We start from the raw sequence: 26,228 nt of genomic DNA, 5'->3' as shown, positions 1-26,228 counted from the left end.
AATTTCAACATATTTTACACTGAGTGATTTTACTGTGCATAGAACATTTTTATCACACAGCCGAGACAATATGTTTTTATTGGGTAGCTTTATGCAGCAAAATGTCCATTTCTATTCCAGGATTCTGACTATCACCATTATTTTCTATTTTCATGGGGCTGGTGGCCCCGGTAGACTTCATCCAAATTTCAAAATATTTTACACAGTGTGTTTTTACTGGGTGTAGAACATTTTTACTATAGGGCCAACGCAATATCTTTTCATAGGGGGCAACTGATGCACCCTAATGGACGCTTTCATAAGTTTTTCGTCTCATCCTGTAAAGTGTGTCTGGCCATGTACACCACCCAACACCAATGAGAATTGTCAGTGATTGAAGTTGGTAGAGTGGTATTGCAACTAGATGGAAATAAAAGTTAATTAAAGAATGAATGAGTTTCAAAGAAGCTGCCTAAACATGTTACAATACAGGAGCAATAAATAGTGTTAAGCCCCAGTAATATCTAGATGAACAAATAATACAGTAATTTACTTCACACCTGTACAGTGTGGTTGTGTACTGTGTACATTACAGTAAAATATTGTAAATCAGTGGGACAGCAATTTGGGATTGGATTTTACAGTTAAAGGAGAATTCTGTCCGGTTTGGATTCATATCCCATCTTGGGTGGACCGAGGGAAAGGGATGAAAGGGAAAACCGCGAGAAATGTTCATGCGTGCTGCGCAAAGTTGTTCAATTGCGCTGTTTTCGGTTAAAGCCTGGCCTGTCGGGCACGTATTTGACCTGTTTTAAAGCTCCTAGCGTGCATTAAAACCCTTTTGAACGCTTTGGTCGTGGTGTGTGCACCCATACAAGTCGATCTAGTGGTTCACAGTTCCATTAGGTAGCACAGGCACGACACAATAGGAGTTTTCAAAAGTGGCGCACTTACCTCTCTCAGCTTCCGCCTTCCAACTACATCCGCAAAAAGGTTCGCCAAAGTGATACTTCATAGTAATCCATTTTATTTTTGTCCACCAAAGACGAGCCAAAGGAAACAAATTCACACGTTTCCATGTCCTGTGTTGTTGTTGTCTCGCAGATTCACTTCTCACTAAACACATGACTCCTGGAAGGAACGCACATTCGGTCATCCAGTTATTATACAGAAGCGAGAGAGAGAAGCGCTGTCGTAATATACTGTTTGATATTTTGAGATGGATCCTTCGGGTCTGGTGGTTCAATTGAAGAGTTTGGTGGCCAGGCTTTAACCGAAAACAGCGCAATTGAACAACTTTGCGCAGCAGGCATGAACATTTCTCGCGGTTTTCCCTTTCATCCCTTTCCCTCGGTCCACCCAAGATGGGATATGAATCCAAACTGGCCGGAATTCTTCTTTAATTAATGTGAGCAGTTTAATATGAACTGTTTTTCAAGAAAAAAAGTGACCATGACCACACATTTGACATGAAAAAGACACTTCAAATAGTAATATGGTACTGGCATACTAAATGAAACAGAAAACGTTGGTATAGAACGATTTCAAATAAAAGTAATGCAAAATAGGGCCATTTTTTATTTTATGGATAGTGGCCATTAAGGGGCGCCGCCAATTTGTAGCCAATACATTTTTGGAAACCTTAGACCCATACCTGCCACCCTGCCAAAAATCAGAAACTTATCACAAAGTGCACAAATTTCCCGAATTCCCTCTAGACTAGTAGTGTCAGAGTGTAGCTTTTACCCTTTCTTCACCAATAATTTATTGCAGAGGGCCAACTCACTCATATGTTACCACTCAGCTTCTGATACACCAGAGAGATGGCATCTGAAGATGATGGAGCACTGTGGCACTAGTGTAATAAACAACACAAAACATTTTTAATAAAACAAAGTGAATTTATTGTTATCAGTATTCATTTCTACTGTGTTGGCGGTTTTGATGTTTCATGAGTGAAATATTGTCAAAGAAGTCTACGCCAGTTTTGTAAAAAATAGCATTTAAAATAATACAGACACAAACAGGTCAACTACAGTAGCTATGCACATGTGACTTTGACACTGACATGGAACATGAAGTTTCAATCTTAATAATCAAAGACCATCTGTGTCTGTGTTGCCACTTTCACTGCTGTTGTCCAGTTTACAGGGTGCATTCACATCCGCTGTGGTTTTGGCCCTGAGCGCACGCTTTCTGTGTAGGAGTGGATACAAAGAGAGGGTAGAAAAAACAGAGTTGTATAATTAAACAGGCGTCAAATGAAAAGTCGTCTATACAGGACTTGAGCGTGGTCTTTCAAAATGGGGGTGTAATTACCTTCGCCAAGGAGGTTATGTTTTTACCTACCCCAAGGAGGTTATGTTTTCGGTCGTGTCTGTCTGCCTGTCAGCAGGATAACTAAAAAACCTATGAACGGATTTGGATGAAACGTTGTGGAGTTGTTGGAAATGACCAAAGGAACAAGTGATTAAATATTGTTGGTGATCTGGATCACGAAGAGGAACCAGGATTTTTAAAAAGATTCTTCATCATTGCTAGCCTAGACATTCTAGACGATGGGGTGCAACATAGTCAAATGTTCTATCAAACAGTTTCCTTGGCGGAGGTCTGCACTCTCTGAGTGCATTTCTATTGATGGTGTAATATTAGTATACTGCTACTATACTGTGGAGCTGCATAGAGCAGTTATGATGTGTATTAAAACCATGTTGGGGGTACGCGACGTGATAATAGAGGGTAAGCGGGAAGATTTAGAATTGGAAAAAATATTTGCAGGCTGAAAGAAAAATAAAAAAGCAAAGAGGAAACAAATCTAACCAACAAATAAGTTCCAGCACTTTACGACGCATGTACACAAAGTTTTAGGGGAAGGGGAAATAAATCTAATAAAAGTGAATGTATAGGAAATGTAATGCAACAACACGCATGTCTGAGTGGTTGCCAGCGATGCCACTTGGGTGCACTGCTGATGGAGAGGGCTCTGGCTGCCAAGGGCATGGCATGCATGGGATGAAGACTTGAAGAACGTTTTGGACACAACTGTAAACAATGTGAACTTTGTTGAAGTGAGGCCTCTGAACAATTGCATATTTACTGCACTCTACAATGAAATGAGCAGCGACCATAAGCAACATCTCTTACATTGCACACAGAGGTACGCTGGCTGTCATAGGGGAAAGTATTGACAAGTGTCTGTGAATTAAAAGATGAACTGACATTTTTTTGTTGATCAGACATTTCACCTTTCAGGACTATCTTATCTCGGTGACATTTTTTCTCGGCTAAATTAACTTAATCTTGGATTACAGGGGCTCTCCGCAAACATCTACTATGTGTGAGAAAAAAATCGAGGCAATTATTCAGAAATTGAAGCTATGGGTTGACTGCATGGGCAAGAACAAGATAGTGGCCTTTGATGCACGATTTTCTCTGTGAAAATAACCTCAGTCTGACAGACAGCATCAAGAGCGACATCCCAACTCATCTCAGCAAGCTAGCTGCTGAGTTGCACAGGTAGCCTACTTCCCCGACAGTGAAGAGGCGGACAGTTTGATTTGACATCCCTTTACTACTGCCCCTGCTGCCCTGTTGGTATCTGAACAAGAGAACCTCATTGACATTGCATCAACAGGATCCTTGGAAATATATTTCACCCCCAAGCCTCCTACAGATTTCTGAATAGTGGTACTTGTACCCTGAACTGGCAATGCGCTGTCAAGAAATTAATGCCCTTCGCATCTACGTATTTAGGTGAGAGGATTTTCATCTCTGTATGTAGAAGACGATTTAAGGTTGAAACTTTCTTCGATTTGACCAGGCTATGTGCATCCTCTCAAGCACACCCCTCACATTAACCTAGATTCCAGTCACAAGAACTAGCTCCCATCACGCATCCTCTTAAAATCGATGCAGAGCTCCACAGTTTTGGATATATCAGGACCACACCCCCAGAAACTAGCCATTGTTTGAGGTTATTGCTGTGGGCGTTGCGAGCCACTTCACCTCAGGAGTTAAATAGGCAGGCTTAAGTGTTAAGGTCTAGGACAAGCCTGCTTCACTAGACAAATCAAGAGTACACGTGACTGCAGCCAGTAAGTGTGTTTTGCTATATTCTACTAATTGTGTTCTGTAAAGATTGTCAATTTGTGTGTATGTGTTTTCATGCTATAGTGAAATTAGTCAAGTCAGCTGTGGTAGTGTAAAAGTATCAGGTGACCTGATTACAGCAATTATCAGGACCACACCCCCAGAAACTAGCCATTGTTTGAGGTTATTGCTGTGGGCGTTGCTCACTGATTGGCACCTGCAGCCATATTAGGAAAGAAAGTGCGCTTCCAGCGGCAGCTGGGTAGCGGCAGCCCTCCTCGTGCTAAGACCGACGAGTGACAAGACAGGCAACTCTACCTGTGCAACTAAGACCGACGAGTGACAAGACAGGCAACTCTACCTGTGCAACTAAGACCGACGAGTGACAAGACAGGCAACTCTGACGAGTGACAAGACAGGCAACTCTGACGAGTGACAAGACAGGCAACTCTGACGAGTGACAAGACAGGCAACTCTACCTGTGCAACTCGACGAGTGACAAGACAGGCAACTCTACCTGTGCAACTAGACGAGTGACAAGACAGGCAACTCTACCTGTGCAACTCCACCGAAGCAAGGACACGTAAGGCACATTTTGTATCTCACTACTGACCTACATTGACAATGTGTTTCCAGAAAATCCCAGTAATCTGCAGAAGGCGCAGGCCTTTCAAACCCTCCAACCAACGCAGAAACCTGGCCAACCTTCAGCCACTACAACCGAACACAACTTCAATCACCTCCTTCACTGTTGGTCTCTGGAACTGCCAGTCAGCTGTCAACAAAGCAGACTTTATCTCTGCTTATGCTAGTAGTCTCTCTGTTGACCTGTTGGCACTAACAGAAACCTGGTTGAAGCCTGAAAACACAGCCACTCCAGCAGCACTCTCAGCTAACTACTCATTTTCACACACCAGTCGGCTAAAGAAAAGAGGAGGTGGAACAGGGATCCTTATCAACAAGCATTGGAGCTATGCCCCCCTGCTGCCTGCCAACAACTACAGCTGCCTGGAATACCATGCCATCAAAGTCACAGCCCCAATCAAGGTGTCTGTACTTGTGATCTACCGTCCTCCAGGAACACTGGGCGACTTTATTGACGAATTGGATACGCTGATCTCCTCCATCACGGACCTAGGCGGCCCCCTACTGGTCCTCGGCGACTTCAACATACACCTAGATAAGCCATACGCCAGAGACTTCAAGGCCCTGATGAACTCATTTGACATTCAACTAGCCAGCTGCCCCCCGACACACAAGAGTGGTAACCAGCTCGACCTGATCATGACTAAGGACTGCCAAGCGGACAACATCAAGGTAACACCAATGCATGTTTCAGACCATTTTTTCCTCCATTTCACCACCTCCCTACTCAACCCTACACACACCCCCCCTCCCTTGGTCACATATAGGCGGAATCTACGCAACCTGTCACGCACTACCTTCGCATCAGTGGTGGCAGATGCCTTGCCCTCAGCAAGCGTTCTCTCCTCACTCGATGTTGACACTGCTACGGATTCTCTCAGCTCCACACTGACCTCTTGTCTCGACAACCTGTGCCCACTAGTCACTAAACCTGCAAGACCTTCACAACCGCGACCATGGCTGACAGAGACCATCCGGGCTCTACGTACCACCCTCAGAGCAGCGGAAAGGAAATGGCGCAAAACCCGCAACCCATCTGACCTCGAAAAACTTAAATCTCTACTAGCCTCCTTCTCCGCCTCTGTAACAGCTGCCAAAACGACCTACTACAACGACAAGATCAGCAACACTACAGACCCACGTAAGTTGTTTTCTACATTCAAGTCACTGCTCAACCCTCCCCCCCTCCTGCGCCCTCAGACCTGAAACCAGACAACTTTGCCACCTTCTTCACGGAAAAGACGGCAAATATTAGCAAGCAATTCTGTGAGCCGACCTCCCGCCCAGAAGACACCCCCGTGGGAAACACGCCGACTCCTGCAACACTTAAAGAATTCACTCTGCTCTCTGAAGAAGACGTTTCCAAACTCATCACAAGAAGCCGTCCCACTACCTGCCTACTGGACCCAGTGCCCACGAACCTTCTTCAAGACATTGCCCAAACAGTGGTCCCAGCAATCACATCCATCATGAACTCCTCACTCTCCTCCGGCACTGTCCCCTCCGCCTTCAAACAAGCAAGGGTGACACCACTACTGAAGAAGCCTACACTGAACCCTGCTCATGTCGAAAACTACAGACCTGTCTCACTGCTTCCCTTCCTATCCAAGACGCTAGAAAGGGCAGTTGCAAAGCAGGTCACCTACTTCCTAAACCAGAACGGATTACTGGACCCAAAACAATCTGGTTTCAGAAGTAAACATTCAACTGAAACTGCGTTACTCTCAGTGACTGAAGCTCTAAGGACTGCAAGAACGGAAGGACTATCCTCGGTCCTCATCCTACTAGACCTGTCTGCAGCCTTTGACACAGTCAACCACAAGATCCTCCTGAGGATACTCACAGCCATGGGAATCACAGGCGTTGTCCACTCATGGTTCAACTCCTACCTCTCTGGACGCACCTTCAGTGTGTCATGGCAAGGGAAACTGTCTACGACTCACACATTCTCCACAGGCATAGCCCAAGGCTCAGAGCTGGGACCCCTTCTGTTTGCAATATACACCTCCTCCCTGGGACGTGTCATTCAAACACATGGGTTTTCCTACCATTGCTATGCTGATGACACCCAGATGTACCTGTCGTTCCGTCCAGATGACACCACGGTTTCGGAACGCATCTCTGCCTGCCTCACCGATTTGTCAAGATGGATGAAGGACCACCACCTACAGCTGAACCTGGCCAAGACAGAGCTCCTGGTGATCCCAGCTAAAGAGTCGCTCAGTCACAACATCAACCTCAAGATAGGCTCCACCATCGTGACCCCAAACAAAGTCGCCAAAAACCTTGGCGTCATGATTGATGATGAGCTGTCATGCTCCAAATACATCGACTCAGTCACCCGGACCTGTCGATTCCAGATGTCCAACGTACGGAATATCAGACCTGTGCTGACACAATATTCTACACAACGACTGGTGCAGGCCACTGTCCTGTCCCGCGTTGACTACTGCAACTCACTCATGACAGGCCTACCTGCTTGTGCGCTAAAACCTCTGCAGATGATCCAGAATGCGGCGGCACGGTTGATATTCAATCAACCCAAAAGGACCCATGTTACTCCTCTATTTATTGAGTTGCACTGGTTACCGATCGCCGCCCGGATCAAGCACAAGGCATTGACCCTTGCCTACAAAACCATCACAGGAACGGCCCCAGCGTATCTGAAGGACCTACTAACGCCCTATGTTACTGGAAGAGAACTGCGCTCATCCAGCACAAGCCGTCTGGCTCTGCCATCCAGTCGCTCTAGGTACTCCCAGTCAAGATTGTTCTCCGTTGTGGTACCCAAGTGGTGGAATGGTCTCCCGGAGGCAGCAAGACTAAGCACATCTCTTGCAGCCTTCAAGAAACAACTGAAGACCTTCCTCTTTCGAGAGAATCTACTAGACTAATGCTTGAACTGGCCTTGCCCCAGGGCAGACTCCTGACATGATGTTTAGTTTAGTTAGTTTGTGTGTGTGTACTCGTTATTTACTCTTTAATTAAAAAAAAAAAAAAAAAAAACTAACCCCTCTGCAACTGCACTTATTGTTCTGTATATCTCCTGTGCACATTGTATTTGCTTGTGATGTTGGCTTGAATATGTCCTCTTTTGAAAGTCGCTTTGGTTATAAAGCGTCTGCCAAATGCAATATAATGTAATGTAATGTAATATTCTTAACAGTCTTAGCTCTTGTTTGTTATGTGTTGCTTGTTATGTTATGCCCATTCATCTGTAGATGTATTTAATTTATGCAAGCTAGTTAATGGAATACTGATCCCTAACTATAGGGGACACTACCATCACTAATTATAGGGGACAGTCTGTGTCTCATGGAGATGGAGATGCAGCTCTAGCGGAGGAGCTGAACAGATTCTTTGCCCGCTTTGAAGCTCAGGCGCAGCATTCAGGCTTACCACTCCTGCCCCTGCAACAACCCACTCCACACCTTAGCACCCCCCCACCCACTCTGGAGGTTGCGGCTGATGACGTGAAGCGAGTGCTTCGTGCTGTGAACCCGAGGAAAGCAACAGGCCCGGATGGTGTACCAGGAAAGGTGCTCAAGGCATGTGCGGACCAACTAGCACCAGTCTTCACTGACATTTTCAACCTGTCACTGAAACAAGCCACCATCCCAGCCTGCTTGAAATCTGCCACCATCATACCTGTTCCAAAGAAGGCATCTACTACCACCCTCAATGACTTTCGCCCTGTTGCACTCACTCCAGTCATCACCAAGTGCTTTGAAAAACTGGTGCTGAGACACATAAAAGCCTGTCTCCCCCCAACCCTAGACCCTCATCAGTTTGCATACCGGGCAAACAGATCCACTGAGGATGCAATAGCCATTGCTCTCCACTCTGCACTGAGTCACCTGGAAAGACAAGGGAGCTATGTCAGGATGCTCTTCATCGATTATAGCTCAGCTTTTAACACCATCATTCCTGACATCCTTGACTTCCATCATCCACATGCTCCTGGATCAAAGACTTCCTTGTTAATCGTCCCCAACAGGTGAAACTAGGTCACCATCTCTCAACCACCCGCACCCTCAGCACCGGCTCGCCCCAGGGATGTGTGTTGAGCCCACTTCTCTACTCCCTCTACACGTTTGACTGTAGCCCCATCCACCCAGAGAACATCATTGTCAAATTTGCAGATGACACAACCGTGGTGGGGCTGATAACCGAGGGAAAGGAGGAGGCCTACAGGGATGAGGTCCTGAAACTTGGAGAGTGGTGTGCATCCAACAACCTGGCCCTGAACATCTCCAAGACGAAGGAGCTCATCCTGGACTTCCGGCGGAACAAAGATGCTCCTGCCCCCCTGTACATCAATGGTGAACGTGTAGAGCAAGTGAGCTCATTTAAATTCCTAGGTGTACACATCTCCGCTGATCTCTCCTGGTCCACTAACACCTCGGCTCTGGTAAAAAAGGCCCAGCAGCAATTGCACTTCCTCAGAGTACTTAAGAAAGAACAGTTAGACTCAAGCTTGCTGGTGACATTTTACCGTTCCACCATAGAGAGCCTACTGACCTACGCAGTGTCAGTGTGGCACTCAAGTTGCACTGAGGCTGACAGGAAGAGACTGCAGAGGGTGACCAAAACAGCGCAAAAAATCATAGGCTGCCCCCTGCCTCCCATACCCACCATCTACAACTCACGCTGCGTAAGTAGAGCCAGGAGTATCATTAAAGATCCCACACATCCTGGCTTTCATCTCTTCACACTGTTGCCCTCTGGCAGGCGCTACAAGGCATTGCCAGCCAGAACCAATAGGATGAAGAACAGCTTCTTCCCCAAAGCTGTTACAACTATGAACTCACACTTACTGGAAAATGTTCATCTATAAAGGACTGTGCACTTCATAGGGAAGCTACAATCTCAGTATACTTTGTATAATGACAATAAAGGTGTTCTATTCTATTCTATTCTAACAGTGGAATGTTTTTGTTTCTGTTGATGTGCGTGGTAGATTGTAGCGGAGGAGGTGCAGGGGGTAGGCGGAAGGAGATTAAATGTTCCAAGGGGTACATGGTGTCAAAAAGTTTGGGAAGCACTGAACGTTGTCTAAAGGATAACGTTGAAGGAAGCATGCACATGATCTACAGAAAATGAAATAACCACACCGCCGGCATTCCAAATAAACGTTGTAGGCCTGACTAAGTTACACACATCCGTTGGTGAAGTGTCTATCTTGCTCACTAGATTCTGGTGCAGTTGGCATGGTTCCTAAAACTTTACGTACAATAAAAGATTAAAAAACGACTGTAAGTGGAGTTACATAATTGGGCGTCACGAATAACTTCCTCACACAAGAGGCATCAATAATGTAGGGGTGATTACATGAATGTAAATTAAATCACATTAATGTAAGTGAAAATTCTTACACAGAGTTCCAAATATGTAATGTGTTATTACATTTAGTGAGGTGGAAGTAGGTTCAACACATAATGACCGAAATCCTCACACTGGGTAAACCAATAATGTAGGTATGGATTTATGGAATCACCAATTGTGTAATTAAGAATTGCATAAATCACGTCTTACGCCAGTCTCATAAATCGTGACATAATCAAAGTTATGTAAAAGTAGTAATCTGAAGGTAATTGTGTGAATTCTCTTCTGGATGACCTCGTAGAAATTGTTCAAATAAGACAAACACCACAATACAAATGTATTGTAAAAGCATACGGTAATCACACTGATACAGCCAATGTGATTTGCAGGGCATAAGAACTTAAGATAAAAATATACAATATGTACACGGGTGTATGGGAATGATGCGCTATGCTTGAGAGAGAGAGAGAGAGAGAGAGAGAGAGTGTGAGTGTGAGTGTGAGTGTGAGTGAAAGGGAGAAGCGCACTCTGTGGAGCGTGGTGGTGCGCTTTGCTGAGCGCTTGGGATGAGACCAAGTGAGAGATGTGAGTTCTGTATAAACTATTGCTCAAATGATTCTGCACAGTTCTGGCACGCAGAACCGACATATGAGATACAAGGAGCGTCAAGCTTTCAGATTTTGGAGCGTGAATCTATCTAGTAGATACAGGTCCAAGCTGATAAGAAAATACTGTCCTTTGTTGAAAGGGTTTACAGTACGCGTAGGGGAAGGGCGCTTGGTGCTCTTAAACAATAACTTGCACGGTTATGGAGTTGGCAACACCGTAACTCTGGGTTAAAACCCTGATATATGTATCTCCTATGAGTGGATAATTCACATGTGTGTGCATGTATGAGAGTACTGCAACTATGTAAACTAACAATAGCGTGTGGCTATTTGCGGTGAGGAAAGAGGTGTCTGAGCGAGAGAGAAAAAGAGGAGAGAGAAAAAAAAAACCAAAATAAAATATCACACTCTACAAGTGTGGATATTTAAACATAACTCTTCAAAGCTATGCAAAACAATCCTAACTATAGCATTATGCCCAATTCAGTGATTACAGCATTGTATCCTTTCGTAGGACGTTGCCCAGAGAGTGAACTGCCTGTATGCCATTAACCTGTACAGACTGGAGAGGAAAAGTTGAATTAGACATCTTAGGTTTGATGTGGTGTTAAAAGTTTAATGCAGAGTTCACATGTTCACCTATATAATAATAATAGTAATAATAATAATAATAAGAATAATAATAGCAATAGCAATAACAACAATAAGGCCTACTCCCTTTTCTTCACTCCATTCTTCTACATAATGGTCTACATTTAATCATGTCATTTATAGTTTGACTGGTAAACTGACAATAACCCACTCAAGTTCTTGGTCATAGCCTAGGGTTGCCTGGTTAACACCAGACCTAATCACAAGTGAGATTAGTTATGAGTCATAGTTGCCATACTGTCTTTCAGATCGAAACGATTGTGTAGAACTAAAGGCAGTATGGGAGTTCCCAGGCTAAGCCTAGGGCAGGTGGTGCAAGCAATGATCACCCAAAATGTAGAACTGTGTTTTACAGCTGTTTGAGAACAAGGGGCCACAATCACCATGGCCATAATAATAACCCTCCAAGGCAATATTGTGTACTAGGCCTACTTTTCACCATGCGCAATTCGGGGATGTGTTCTCTGGATATATTTAGGCTATAACTTATCCAATGGGGAAATGCACAGTGAAATGCAGGACTATATGGCTCGGTTGCAAGCTAGAAGTCATTTTGTTGCTGTTTTTCGAACAGCAAGGGGAAATAGTTGAAAGATGGAATTTGATACCGGTGTAAAAGACTATCTTGGCCCGTAACAACTGGCAATTGCAGATGTTAGAAGCAATGGTGATTGGTCGTAAGTAAATGTCACTTTTAATCTGGGACGTATTCATTCAGACCAGAATTGATAGACTTTTGTTTTGACCATTCGCTGTGTTTATATCATCTGGAGTCGCCAGTTGATACGGGGGACCCAGATAGTCTGTTACACCGGTCAAGTTTGCTACAAATTGTCGGCTTTCGCTCAGGCTAAATACTATCCCTCGTTAAGTACAAAATCACTTTCACGGATAGTTCAAGCAGTTGGATACAAGCAACGGCAACGATCACCGAGTTACAATTTAACGTCAGTCTGCTAACTAGAGACTAGCACAAATGCAACGTCTAAAATTGCAACAGGACACATAGGCACACACACGGACTGTTACCCGTCCGTAGTCAATACTTATAATGAAAGCATTTATAACAAAAGCAATCTAAACATGCGCCATATGATGTAATGACAGAGACTTTTCCGTGTGTACAGTGAGGAGAATAAGTATTTGATCCCTTGCTGATTTTGTTGGTTTGCCCACTAATAAAGACATGATCAGTCTTTGATGTTAATGATAATATGTATTCTAAAATGGAGAGACAGAATATCAAAAAGAAAATCCAGAAATTAACTCTAAAGAATATATATTAATTGATTTATATTTCATTGAGGGAAATACAGTGGTGCTCATATGTTTACATACCCCAGCAGAATATACGCTTTCTTGGCGATTTCTCTCAAAATATGAAGGATTACACAAAACCTTTTTTTTCACTCATTGCTAGTGACTGGCTTAAGATATTTATTAGCAGTATTCTGTGTTTACTCTTTCAAAAGCATGATCACAACCCAAACTACCCAAATGACCCTGTTCAAAAGTTTACATACCCTAGTTTCTGATGCTGAATATGGCCCTGTTTAACATCAGGGACTGCTCCAAATTGTTTGTGATAGTTGTGGATAAGGCTCTTAATGTTCTCTGATGACAAAACAGCACATTCTTCCTGGCAGAATGGTTGTTTCCTATAATACCTTTGGGTGTCTTGCTGGAACCTCACATTTGAGGTTTCCCCTGAGTGACTCGATGATATTGAGATCAGAAGAGTGAGACGGTCGCACATAAACTTCATTTTATTCTTTCTGAAGGTAATGACGGGTTTATTTGGCTTTCTGCGCTGAAATATTGTCATGTTGGCATTTCCAAACAATGGACCATGTGCAGATTCAAGGCTGATGAGTGTCAAGTTTCCTCCAGTATTTTTCACGGTGCAATGTATTCATCATTCTGTGAGTATGGACCAAAAGTGTAGTGCATTTGTAACTCAAATGTCCCCATGACATCAGTGGTCCATAACCATGTTTCACAGAAGGGATGGTGTAACTTTCATCATAGGCTCCGTTGACTGTTCTCCAAATGGTACTGTTAATAGTGGCTGAAAAAAGTTCCATATTGATCTAATTTTTCCAAATGACTTTGTCACATGCATTCTGATGCTTCTCACTATGCTATTTGGTGTATCATATGCAAAATAATATGTTTGCATTTTTGTAGTAATGGCTTTCTCCTGGCAACCCCCAACAGCCCATCTTTCCTCAAGTGCCTCTTTCCTGTACAGTTTAAAACATTTTTTCATGTTGTCCTACATTTCACCTGAAGTTATTTTTTGGTTGTCCTATGCCTCCTGAACAATTTCCCTTGCAATGATCATTGCAATGCAATGATTCCCTTGCCCATTGGCTTGATTCCAAACAAACCCCTCATATTGAATTTCTGAATTGAAATTCCAACAGTGCCAACATGACAATATTTTGACACAGAAAGCCAAATCAACCCATCATTAGCTTCAGAAAGAATAAAATGAAGGTTTTTGAGCGACCATCTCACTCTCATGATCTCAACATCATTGAGCCACTCAGGGGAAACCTCAAATGTGAGGTTCCAGCAAGACACCCAAATATATTATAGGAAACAACCATTCTGCCAGGAAGAATGTGCTGTTTTGTCATCTGAGAACATTAAGAGCCTTATCCACAACTACCACAAACAACTTAGAGCGGTCCTTGATGTTAAACAGGGCCATATTCAGCATCAGAAACTAGGGTATGTAAACTTTTGAACAGGGTCATTTGGGTAGTTTGGGTTGTGATCATGCTTTTGAAAGAGTAAACACAGAATATTGCTAATAAATATCTTAAGCCAGTCACTAGCAATGAGTGAAAAAAAAGGTTTTGTGTAATCCGTCATATTTCGTGAGAAATCGCAGAGAAAGCGTATATTCTGCTGGGGTATGTAAACATATGAGCACCACTGTAAGTATTTGATCCCCTGCCAACCATTAAGAGTTCTGATCCCGCAGATCAAATGGCACTTCCAATCAACTTGTTATCTGAATTGAACACACCTGTTAATAGTAACCTGCACAAAAGACACATTGAATCTGCAGAATCCGTCCATAGAATCAGTCAATCAATCAAACTAAGCTCGTCAACATGGGACAGACCAAAAAGCTGTCAAAGGATGTCAGGGACATGATTTTAGAACTCAACAAGGCTGTAATGGGCTCCTGGATATTAATTAAGGAGCAAACTGTTGGTGCATTTCTTCCCAATTTTAGGACATACAAAATGATCATCAATCATCAATCTTAGGCCTGTCTGTGGTTCCATACAAGATTTGACCTTGTGGGAATTTAATAACCAGAAAAAAAAGAGATGAAGCCCCTTTAATACTGTATGAGAGAAGCAAGGAAATTATCTCAAGGCAGCTGGGACCTCAATCACTAAGAAAACTATTGGAAACACTTAATACCACAGGGAATTAAAATCCTGCAGTGCATGTATGGTACCCCTGCTTCAGAAGGAACCTGTTCAGGCTCAACTGAGGTTCGCCAATGAACATCAGACTGGATTAAGATATGATTGGGAGGTGCTGGAATCAGGTGACACCAAAATCAAACTGTTTGGCATTAACACAACTCATTGTGTTTGGAGGAAGAGAAATGCTGCCTATGATCCTAAGAACAACACCTTCTCCAACATCATACATGAAAGTGGTAAAATTATGTTTTAAGGTCGTTTGCCTGGCCAAGACACAGGACAACTTCACATCATCAAGAAATGGATGGAGGGAGACATGTAAAGGTACAATGCAGCATGCCAACCTCTTTCCCACCACCACTAGACTGAAGGTAGGTCATGGATTGGCCTCCCTATGATTATAATCCATAACATACAGCCCAAGCAACGAAGGAGTAGCTCAAGCAGAAGCACATTAAGGTCATGAAGTGGCCCTAGACAGTTTCTAAACATTAACCCTATAATAATCCGGTGAAGGGAACAGAAGCTCCCATTTGCCAAGCTACAGTCAAACAACTTCAATGATTTAGAGATGATCTGCAAAGAAAAGTGGACAAAAATCATTTCTAATATATCCACAAACATTGTCATTAACTGAAAGAAACATCTGACCTCTGTACGAGAAAACAAGGGCTTTGCCACCAAGTATTTTGTCTTCTTTGACTAGAGGGGTCAAATACTTATTTTCCTCAATGGAATACTAATCGATTAAAATGTATTCTTCAAAGTTATTTTCTGGATTTTCTTTTTGGTATTCTGTCTCTCCATATTAGAATACATTATTATCATTAATATTTTAGACTGATGTCTGACATGTCTTAATTAGTGGGCAAACCAACAAAATCAGCAAGGGATCAAATACTTATTCTCCTCACTGTATGTTAAATGAAGTAAGCGTAGATTTACCTGCTGTTGATGGGCTGCTTCAGTGGCTCCCCTCGTACCTCTCGTAGTGACAACATTGCCACTTCCAATACGTCTTTTTCAAGGCACAAGATGCTGAACATCCGAGACATGGTGATACACGTCTCACCCTCGATCAAATGGCCCAAATCAGCCTCAAGGCAACACCTTGACTACCACGACGTGCACATGGGCTGGCAATGATTACACATGCACCAGTCAATGTTGCCCACTCTGCTCTTCCCTCCCGAAACGATTTGCATAGCCCTAGTCCTGTTACATGAATATGCCCAGTAGTGGCAATGCTACGCATTTCCTTCACTATTGGCTCGAAAGCATAAGCCATTGGGTGAAAGTCGTGGGATTCGCCAAATCTCTCCATAAAAAAACACCATAAATGTAATGTTTCATTTCCACTTTCAGAGGTGTCTCACTGTTGCAGGATGTCTGTATTTATGTAGCTACTTGACACCTGAATTTCTCCCTGGGGATCAATAAAGATTCTCTACTCTACTCTGGGAGACCGGGGTTGGTTGTCATACTTTTTACTTGAATTTAATTTCGACTAAATTGGTATATGGTAAGGACACAATTTCTGTCCATAATTATTGTCTGATATGCCAGGTCAATTTGTATAATCTTAGATCCAGAAGAATCCTTTCTTTAAAAAAGACATGGATTGTCAAAGGCACCTTGCGCAGATGTGACACCCAACCCCATGGTGGGGTAGGTTGTCACATCCTTTGGGGTTGGTTGTCCCTGTGTTATTGTAATGGGGAAAATAGAACAATTGAGACATATTTTAAATTATATATTTTTCATTATTTTCAATGAAATATCAAATTAAACTACACTAAACTAATCTTATGTGTATAAAATCATCAATTACATTTTAAAAAGCCATTAGTTTATTTCATTTTCACTTCATTTAATTAAAGTCATTAAAATGTCACTGAAATTCATTAAAAATCATTAATCCATAAATGTTATCCATAAGTTCATAAATGTTAAAACAAAGCCAATCAATCCTCAATCATGCAAACATACAGTGCACAGGACAAACTATAGCCCAATAAAAGTCATAACAATGCCAGTACTAACAACTTTGCAATGTAATTCATGTGACAACCAACCCCAAAAATTTGTGACAACCTACCCCAACAGACATTTTTAGCTATTTTGGAGGCTAGTGTCCACATGCATTACTCTAGCTCCGAAAGAAACTAACCAATTTGTAGCTTTACCTTTACACTTTCAAATGGCAATATTTATTGTGACATCAACTTAGTGTCATGACTTATAAGAAAAACAATGGAGTCGTCAAAAGTTGGTTTTGCATGTGAAAAACACGAAGTTGTCTCACTTCAAAGTGATGCTGTTTTCACCTCCACTATCAACGTAGGTGACCTTAGACCCCAATTCTGAACAGATCTGTGTCAAAACTTTTGATCTACGCCCTATAGTGGCTGAGATATGATGACTGTGACAACCTACCCGTGTGACAACCAACCCCGGTCTCCCCTAAAGTGTTCTGATTCTAATTCTCAATGCAGCAAGGAATTTTCCTGTGACATGAAACTGTGGAAACGTAAACATTAGAGAGAGAGCGTGTTTGCACATCACTTGGATGTGGGGCTGACTGTTTGGGAGTGAGGTATGCTTTGTTGAATAACTACAGAAGACAGCTTTAGAGATATTTTATGCCATTGAGAATTGTTAATTATCTTCCAGTTCATAATGAAATGAAGAGATCAATTGAACAGCACAGTTCAGGTAACAAATAACATCAGCAGTTTAATTCTCATCAACCATAAACCTTGATCTTTTTTACCTTTCAGATGACTTCTGCATAGCTTACCAGGGATTAAAGCAAAAAAAAGTAATCTGACTGAACTTTTTTACCGGTTAGGCACCCGATCGAGTATCACCCCGTAATCCTACGAAAACCAGTAGCCAGGCTCTGCCCTCATAATGAAACATACACTGGTTCTACGCAAGGAATGGTGGCAGGGCCGGCGCTAGGCATAAGCAGACAGGGCGTCGCCTAAAGCAGAATATATCTTGGGGGCACCAGTAATACCAAAAACTCCCACAAAATTAGACCTTCAACCAACATGAAACATTACACTCCACATTGACAATGATTATTATATGGTGTGACGTCATCGGTCGAATGCTCCATTCATTTCAACGGGGCTCCCCAACGTTCGCACGTCTGTTATTTTTCGATAACGGACGGGTTGGTCTATAACAGACCGCTGTCAATGGCAACAAGACTTTTCACTGCTAAAGCGACTTTTCAACAAGACTCTAATCAGCTGCTGTGATAGACAACACCTGTTGTCCTGGCTACCTAGCTGTTGCCTACTAGCGGTGTTCCACAAGGGCACTGTTTTGTTTTGCGCAGCAACAATCTTTTGACATTAAAAACTATAATAGACTTAACATTGTAACGCCGCATTATGTAATAACGGTGCAATATGTAATAATGTAACAAATTATTACATAATGTGGTGACAATCGCCGCATTGTGTAATAATTTACGCATTTCGTAATACATTTCTTGAACGCATTTCGTAATAACTTTTTTCTCATCTTGTAATAAATTATTACAAAACACGAAATTTATTACGGAATGCGGCCGCAACTTTTTTTTTGATGAAAATGTAATAACATGGTGCATTATGTAATAATCTATATGGATATGTTTTTTCTGCACTTGGATTCAGTATAGGCGCAGCACACATACATAGTCTCAGTGACATGGTATAGTCACTGCCCTCTCTCTCTCTCATTCTTCTCAGTTCTCAAACTGCTCGAGAGTCGCGAATGATGCGGTTAAAACCGTTAAGAAATAATTTCACAACTTGTTGCGTGCAACGAGTCCAACGAATGTCTCGCACTTTCTGCTACATTACACCAATTTACAGCGACATTAAATAGGCCAGGTCTAAACACTTCACGAGGAGGTGAAAACTTGTCTTGCACTTGCGTGGGTCTGTGGCGAGAGAGAGAGAGAGAGAGAGAGAGAGAGAGGAGAGGGAGAGAGCGGAGAGGGAGAGAGAAAGAGAGAGGAAAAGAGAGAGGAGAGAGAGAGAGAGAGAGGAGAGAGAGAGAGAGAGAGAGTGTGTGTGTGTGTGTGTGTGTGTGTGTGTGTGTGTGTGTGTGTGTGTGTGTACGCACGGAGACAAACCTGGCCCATATTGATCTTAAGCCCCATCTTGGCTCTTTGGAAATATTCTTAACATTACAAAGGCTATTTTAATATTTTCCCCCAAACAACATGAATCAAATCCCAGGAAAAGACCAACCATTATAAGTGACTCGTGGGGAGCTGTCCATGCTGGTGGTGCTTAATTTTTCCCGATATTTGCCCGTGGAGTAGTGAGTCTTTCATGTCTGCCTACATGCGCGCCAGGGTCTGACCATGGTGCTTTTTGCCCGTGGAGTGAGGAGACTGTCTTCTTGCAAAGCAAGAAGTCATAGCACCCGAGAAAAATTCCACTCTTTGTCCTATTTTCAATTTCAGTCCACTGTTCAGTAGGCCTATTAGGCTGCAATCAAATTCAATAGCCTATGCTCATCCACATGCACGCGAAAAACAATAACCCAAGCGGCGGGACTAATTCGATTATATTCCTTCCAAAAATGTCCGAACGTCACAAAAATCAGTTATTTGCATTGTCCGTAATTATACCAAACAAAAAGGTATCAATAAAAGAAATCAAGTCTTTCGATTCGAAGTCAGTTTCGATAATCCACGTTACAAATCCTCAACAACAGCAAGCCATTCCTTCTCTGCTATGAGGCAGGCAACGGAACAAGTGCAGACAGTAGGCTATATCACCACGTTGATGCTGCACGGCTTGAAAGGATTCTGTCTAAATTAAATATCTTGGATAGCCTATATAGACCTAGGCCTAACTAGATTTGTTGCAATACAGATTAATTTTCTATAGCCAGAAGTGTTCCGTTGGACTGACGAATTCGAACACGATCAAGTTTGCAACTTCTTTCCCTCATGCGCTGTCCGTCAGCACCACCTGTCATCAGACGTCCGATTAGCTTTCATTACGTGCTGAGGGAAAAACTCTCGCCATTAGGCTCATGTGCTGTTGCACTGTTGTGAGGGATATCACCAAATAATTTAGATAAAAGTCAGAACATTATTTTGGCAATCTGTTCAGTCTGTTCATTTAAGTTTTTGGGTGCTCTTGGATATCGGGGATCAGTTCATGTAGAGAGAAGAGTTCATCCAGGCACTCCAAAATAAGGTGTCCAAACGGGAAGTTACATTAAAAAGCCTTTAATGGTACTGGGCTGGGGTTACATTAAAAAGCCGACATGTTTCGACCTCACCAGGTCTTCATCAGGGCTACGTTCACCATTGAAAAGAAAGGCCTCCCTTAAATAGTGACATCACCACATGTGACCCATTACGCACTAAACACATTTGCGCACACCAGAGACAACAAAGATTAAAAAATAGCCTGGGGTAATAAGTACAAATAAGCATCACAAAAAACAAGTAAAATCAATATCCTCATTTAGACCAGGATAGCGCATGGCATCCAGTTGGTGTATCCAAAAAGTCTGCCTCTGATTAAGTCTTTTTAGCCTGTCCCCACCCCTCGGAAGAGGTTTGATATGCTCGACGCCCTGTATGCGCAGCAGAGAATCATTTTTACCATGGTATATTCATTGAAATGTTTCGCCATGGGATAGTCAAAATTGCCCACTCTGATAGCATACAGGTATTTATGTTCTGCTAGCCTATCTCGCATGCGCCTTTTTGTGCGTCCGATATAAAAGAACCCTTCAGCGCAAGGACAAGTTAGGCGGTATATGACAAATGTAGAATTGCAATTAATGAAATCTCTCTGTCCGTATTCTCTCGTGGTTTTAGTATCCATAAAAGATTTGGCTTGTGTAACATTTGGGCAGTGAGGGCAGTTCATACATCTATAGGTGCCAATGGGTTTACGCAGCCAGGTTTCTCTCTTTTTCACCTGTAGGTGAGAGCGCATTAATTTATCTCCTAGGCTGGGTGCACTCTTTAAAGACACCATGGGTGGTTCTGGGAACACCTCACGTAGTTGCGCATCACTTTCAATAATGGACCAATTGTTCTTAATAATTTGCCTGATCCGCGTCGCTTGTGTACTATATGTCGTAACAAAAAAAGGACGGGACTGCTGGTGGCGATGATGTTTCTTTTTGGCCAATAACGTGTTGCGTTGAAGGGAGCGCGCTTCACTGTATGCGTTTTGGATGGCTTTAGGGTGATAGGCTCTATCACTGAATTTTTTCTCCATCAGCTCGGCCTGCTCGTGAAAATCATTTTCGAAATCACAGATACGCCTAATCTCTGGAATTGGCCGTGTGGAATATTTCTAATGAGATGCGGGGGATGGAATGAATCCGCTCTCAGAATGGTGTTCCGAGAGGTCGCCTTTCTGAATAAGGTGGTGTGCAGCTGTCCCTCCGCGTCTTTATATATCGTCAAATCCAGAAAGTGAATATTAGTTAATGAATATTCCAAGGAAGCCATTCAAAACGCATACAGTGAAGCGCGCTCCCTACAACGCAACACGTTATTGACCAAAAACAAACATCATCGCCAGCAGCAGTCCCGTCCTTTTTTTGTTACGACAGTTCATAGATGTATGAACTGCCCCCACTGTCCAAATGTTACACAAGCCAAATCTTTTGTGGATACTAAAACCACGAATGAATATGGACAGAGAGATTTCATTAATTGCAATTCTACATTTGTCATATACCGCCTAACTTGTCCTTGCGCTGAAGGGTTCTTTTATATCGGGCGCACAAAAAGGCGCATGCGAGATAGGCTAGCAGAACATAAATATGGTATCAGAGTGGGCAATTTTGACTATCCCATGGCGAAACATATGAATACCATGGTAAAAATGATTCTCTGCTGCGCATACAGGGCGTCGAGCATATCAAACCTCTTCCGAGGGGCGGGGACAGGCTAAAAAGACTTAGGCCTAATCAGAGGCAGACTTTTTGGATACACCAACTGGATGCCATGCGCTATACTGGTCTAAATGAGGATATTGATTTTACTTGTTTTTTGTGATTTTTATTTGTACTTCTGGTCATTTTTTCTGTGGCATCACTTATTACCCCAGGCTATTTTTAATCTTTGTTTTCTATGGTGTGCGCAAATGTGTGTAGTGCGTAATGGGTCACATGTGGTGATGTCACTATTTAAGGGAGGCCTTTCTTTTCAATGATGAAGACCTGGTGAGGTCGAAACATGTCGGCTTTTTAATGTAACCCCAGCCCAGTACCATTAAAGGCTTTTTAATGTAACTTATCGTTTGGGCACCTTATTTTGGAGTGCCTGGATGAACTCTTCTCTCTACATGAACTGATCCCCGATATCCAAGAGCACCCAAAAACTTAAATGAACAGACTGAAGACTGCTTGAGCTTCCAGCCACCTGTGTGCCTTTCATTGCCAAAATAATGTTCTGACTTTTATCTAAATTATTTGGTGATATCCCTCACAACAGTGCAACAGCACATAGGCCTAATGGCGAGAGTTTTTCCCTCAGCACGTAATGAAAGCTAATCGGACGTCTAATGACAGGTGGTGCTGACGGACAGCGCACGAGGGAAAGAAGTTGCAAACTTGATCGTGTTCGGTTTCGTCAGTCCAGCGGAACACTTCTGGCTCTAGAAAATGAATCTGTATTGCAACAAATCTAGTTAGGCCTAGGTCTATATAGGCTATCCAAGATATTTAATTTAGATATTTAATTTAGTTTTCACCACCTCGTGAAGTGTTTAGACCTGGCCTATTTAATGTCGCTGTAAATTGGTGTAATGTAGCAGAAAGTGCGAGACATTCGTTGGACTCGTTGCACGCAACAAGTTGTGAAATTGTTTCTTAACGGTTTTAACCGCATCATTCGCGACTCTCGAGCAGTTTGAGAACTGAGAAGAATGAGAGAGAGAGAGGGCAGTGACTATACCATGTCACTGAGACTATGTGTGTGTGCTGCGCCTACTGAATCCAAGTGCAGAAAAAACATATCCATATAGATTATTACATAATGCACCATGTTATTACATTTCCATCAAAAAAAAAAGTTGCGGCCGCATTCCGTAATAAATTTCGCATTTTGTAATAATTTATTACAAGATGAGAAAAAATTTATTACGAAATGCGTTCAAGAAATGTATTACGAAATGCGTAAATTATTACACAATGCGGCGATTGTCACCACATTATGTAATAATTTGTTACATTATTACATATTGCACCGTTATTACATAATGCGGCGTTACAACATTAAATAGGCCTAAAGAAATGTCCCCGCCATGTGTGAATCATTTAAGTATATCCATATAATAAGCGGGTTAACTTTCGGCGAGTCGGTCGCTTTGTGGAATAGCAGCACTTCAGAGAGAACAAGACCCCTCCGCTCCGCGTCGGGGTCTAAAGATTCTCTCTGTTGTGCTGCTATTCCACGGTAGCGACCTTCTCGCCGAACGTTAACCCTTACATATTCATTATACACTCAGTAGGCCTATATACACTCAGTATGAATGTAGGTATAAGATCAGATGTGCTCGATCAGACACGTGCTATTTTTACATATGCCAATTTCTAAAGAGAGTGCCAGCCTAGGCCACCAGATTGACTAGAACTGGACGAGAATGGAGGGATAATGGAAATACTGGATCAGACAGCAAACAGCAGACTGCAATTTGAAGCACGTTTTCGTTATTTCCTCTAATTTCTACCCATTGCTTATTAAATGTTCACAACAGTATGCAGAATGGATTCACAATGAGTGTTGCTTCAAAATGGACTAGATATCACAGAATTATTGACTTGGAATTGCATTGGGTTGGTACAGTGTTCCCTTTATGTTTTTTGTAGTATATTTTGTCTTTCACATCCAAAATGGCAAACACTGTTCTGGTGAAAGCACTGGTGCGCATTGCTTGCAGTTGTATTTCTGACATTGTTTTTTGTTTTGTTTTTTTAAGCACTAGTGTTAGCAATTAGAGGGAGAAAACTAGTTGTTGGTTATTTGTAGTGTGTTTCACTCGTCAGCATTCAACCTGTAACAAACTTGTTAACTTTTACAAACAGGGTGCTAGTCTACTCTTGGCCTTCTGTGTTCTACCGTTTTGAAAACCTATTTCCAACAGCTTCTCGATGTGCGGTGCCAGGCAGGCACACGCTCACCATTGATTAAAAGAAAGCGTCTCCGATTCCTGCAAGCACTCGTGCAAGCAGATACGACACAGACAAAGACAGACGTCTATCGTTTATATCATAAGTAACACATTTTCCCAAGCTTGCAACTTTCCACTAGAATCTAGGCAAATCACCCACACATCAGACTTGCGCAGAGCGCAAATGACTGAGTTGAGTTCGCAACTCAAACGAAACGCATAATCCGAGAAGATGAGCACAGAAGTTGAGCCACACAAAAACAAGCGCGCGCACACAACTGTTGATGCACACTATTCAAGATAGAAAAAATAGCAGAGTAGTAACATGTACAACAAGCCTAGAAGTAAACATCCAAACAGCATTCAGACTATGAATCCCCCATCAGAACACTGCCTCCCAGAACAAGACGTGACATAAAATATTGGCTCCCTCAAATAGCCTATCCGTGACCCCGTGTGGTGCAAGTTGCAACCCATTTTTAACTTATTTTTTAAAAAGATATATCGGCAACAACAGGGGCGGTTCTACCATTGGGCAAAGTCGGGCAATTGCCCGGGGCCCCGTGCTTTCAGGGGCCCCGTCGTCCCCAAAACATTAACTCCAAGTGGAGTGATAATTCAAGTATTTGGGGCCCTACGTTCCAGCACGGGGCCCCCTATACAAAGTCACGGTTCCTGCGCGTGATACGAAAAACCACTCACAATGTATTACAAGGTGCAGGCTATCGCGTATCTTATACATCATTGATATACATATTGAAAGCAGGTTGTATATATAGCCAGCGGTACACTTCAGCACGACGGTGGGACTTAAATTTGAACTCAACATTATGCCACAAGAAAATTAATAGTAGGCTACTTTTAGGAACTGTAGGTCACATGGGTGGTATAATTATACAAATAAATGTTTCAAATAGAAATGTAGACCATAAAAGAACGATATTTATGATTCATTTTTGTACATTGCGACCTTGAATTGTGGGATACATTATACCGGTAGTAGCCTAATAGTCTTATTGGCTGTTTGGAGAGAGCGCCAGTTGCATCGGCAACGTTCTACCGTTATTTCGAATGTCAGCCTGCCCCAGAGAGCTGATTCGGCCCTGACGCGTGGGAGCTTGTCCTTTCTTGATAATAAGCCACATTAAGTCATGGTTGTCAGTGAAAACTCAGTTGTTTGCCTATGTTGGAGCATGCCTTCTTGACCTTGTTTAATGGAAGTGGGCAGAACATGATTTGTGCATCTTGATAAAAACTCCGTGTTACAAATTGCCCTGCGTTACTTTGTGCTCCGCGCTCCCCTACTTCAAAGACAGAATTGTAAAATGACCAAGTCACTTCAATCGCCAGTGCTAGCATGAACATAATGGATATCCAGAATATTGTACAGAAGATACAAAGAAGGCAAGGTAGGGGTTTATTCCTTTCAATCATTATGTCCGCCGCAGCACAATTTTGATATCATATCATGTCATACTTCACGCATTGTTGTCATTCCGTGTAACTATAGTCAAAATTTGATAGCTCTAATGTCGGCTCCATGTCAGTTTGCTGCATTTATTTCTGGTTAGCATGACGGAAGCTTGGCTATTGTAGTCTAGCTGTTATATCACGTCACGAAGCAAGCTGGGTCACTTCAGAGAGCGATATAGTCATTAGTTAGAACTAGAGAGGGGACTTGTCAACTATTCAACAGATGTGTGCACGCGCAGTTGGCGCAAGGTGCCTGTTGTTTCTCGTTTGTTGCCTAATTTCGGTTTCTGATTCTGAAACACAATAGTTTCTACTTCAGCCACCGTTTCCTCTGTATTGGGTGTTCACTGGCTCAAGAGTGCAGTGTGCGTTATGGTGCACCGTGGTGTGTCGACTCGTGACTGTGTTTTCATGTGCTGTGAGCTGTTTTCGTTCAAGGGGCGCATCACCATTTTTTTTGTTTTCTTTTGTAATCAACCCTCTACCGCGAATTGTCTCATTCTATCTTCTTTGCCCATTTATGGAACGAGTGTGGGTCTATCCTGGCTATTTCTCACTTGTAGCAGGCTGAATGCTCATCAGCATAACTAAATCATTTGTCACCTTAGGGGGAAATTAATCTCTGCTTTTATTACCTGCAGAGTTGGCTATTTTAATAGCCTGCCCTTACAGGCATTCCCCAAAAGTCACTCAGGCAGGTGAAACTTATCCACATGTTGCTGCTAGAATTCTAAATAGCAAAAGAGATCACAACACTCCATTACTTGGTCATTTCACTGGCTACCCGCGAGGGTTTTTTGTTTTGTTTTGAGAATTGAGTTTAAAGCAGTCCTGATAGTCTTTAA

The 26,228-nt window shown here is 42.6% G+C and overlaps 1 protein-coding gene across 1 annotated transcript in view; it reads right to left on the bottom strand.

Moving 5' to 3' along the window:
• Positions 1-1,859: 1,859 nt before the first annotated feature.
• card9 (caspase recruitment domain family, member 9) overlaps positions 1,860-26,228 on the bottom strand; it is a 62,085-nt gene continuing 37,716 nt past the window's right edge. The window contains exon 13 of the mRNA XM_063187485.1: positions 1,860-2,175. Coding sequence (XP_063043555.1) covers positions 2,076-2,175 — 100 coding nt within the window. The 3' untranslated portion in view covers positions 1,860-2,075. The remainder of the gene's footprint in view (positions 2,176-26,228) is intronic.

This window comes from Engraulis encrasicolus, chromosome 21, assembly GCF_034702125.1.
Source record: "Engraulis encrasicolus isolate BLACKSEA-1 chromosome 21, IST_EnEncr_1.0, whole genome shotgun sequence".
Lineage (NCBI taxonomy): Eukaryota > Metazoa > Chordata > Actinopteri > Clupeiformes > Engraulidae > Engraulis > Engraulis encrasicolus.
Note: the sequence above shows the minus strand (reverse complement) of the source record. Positions and strands in the feature narration are given on the sequence as shown.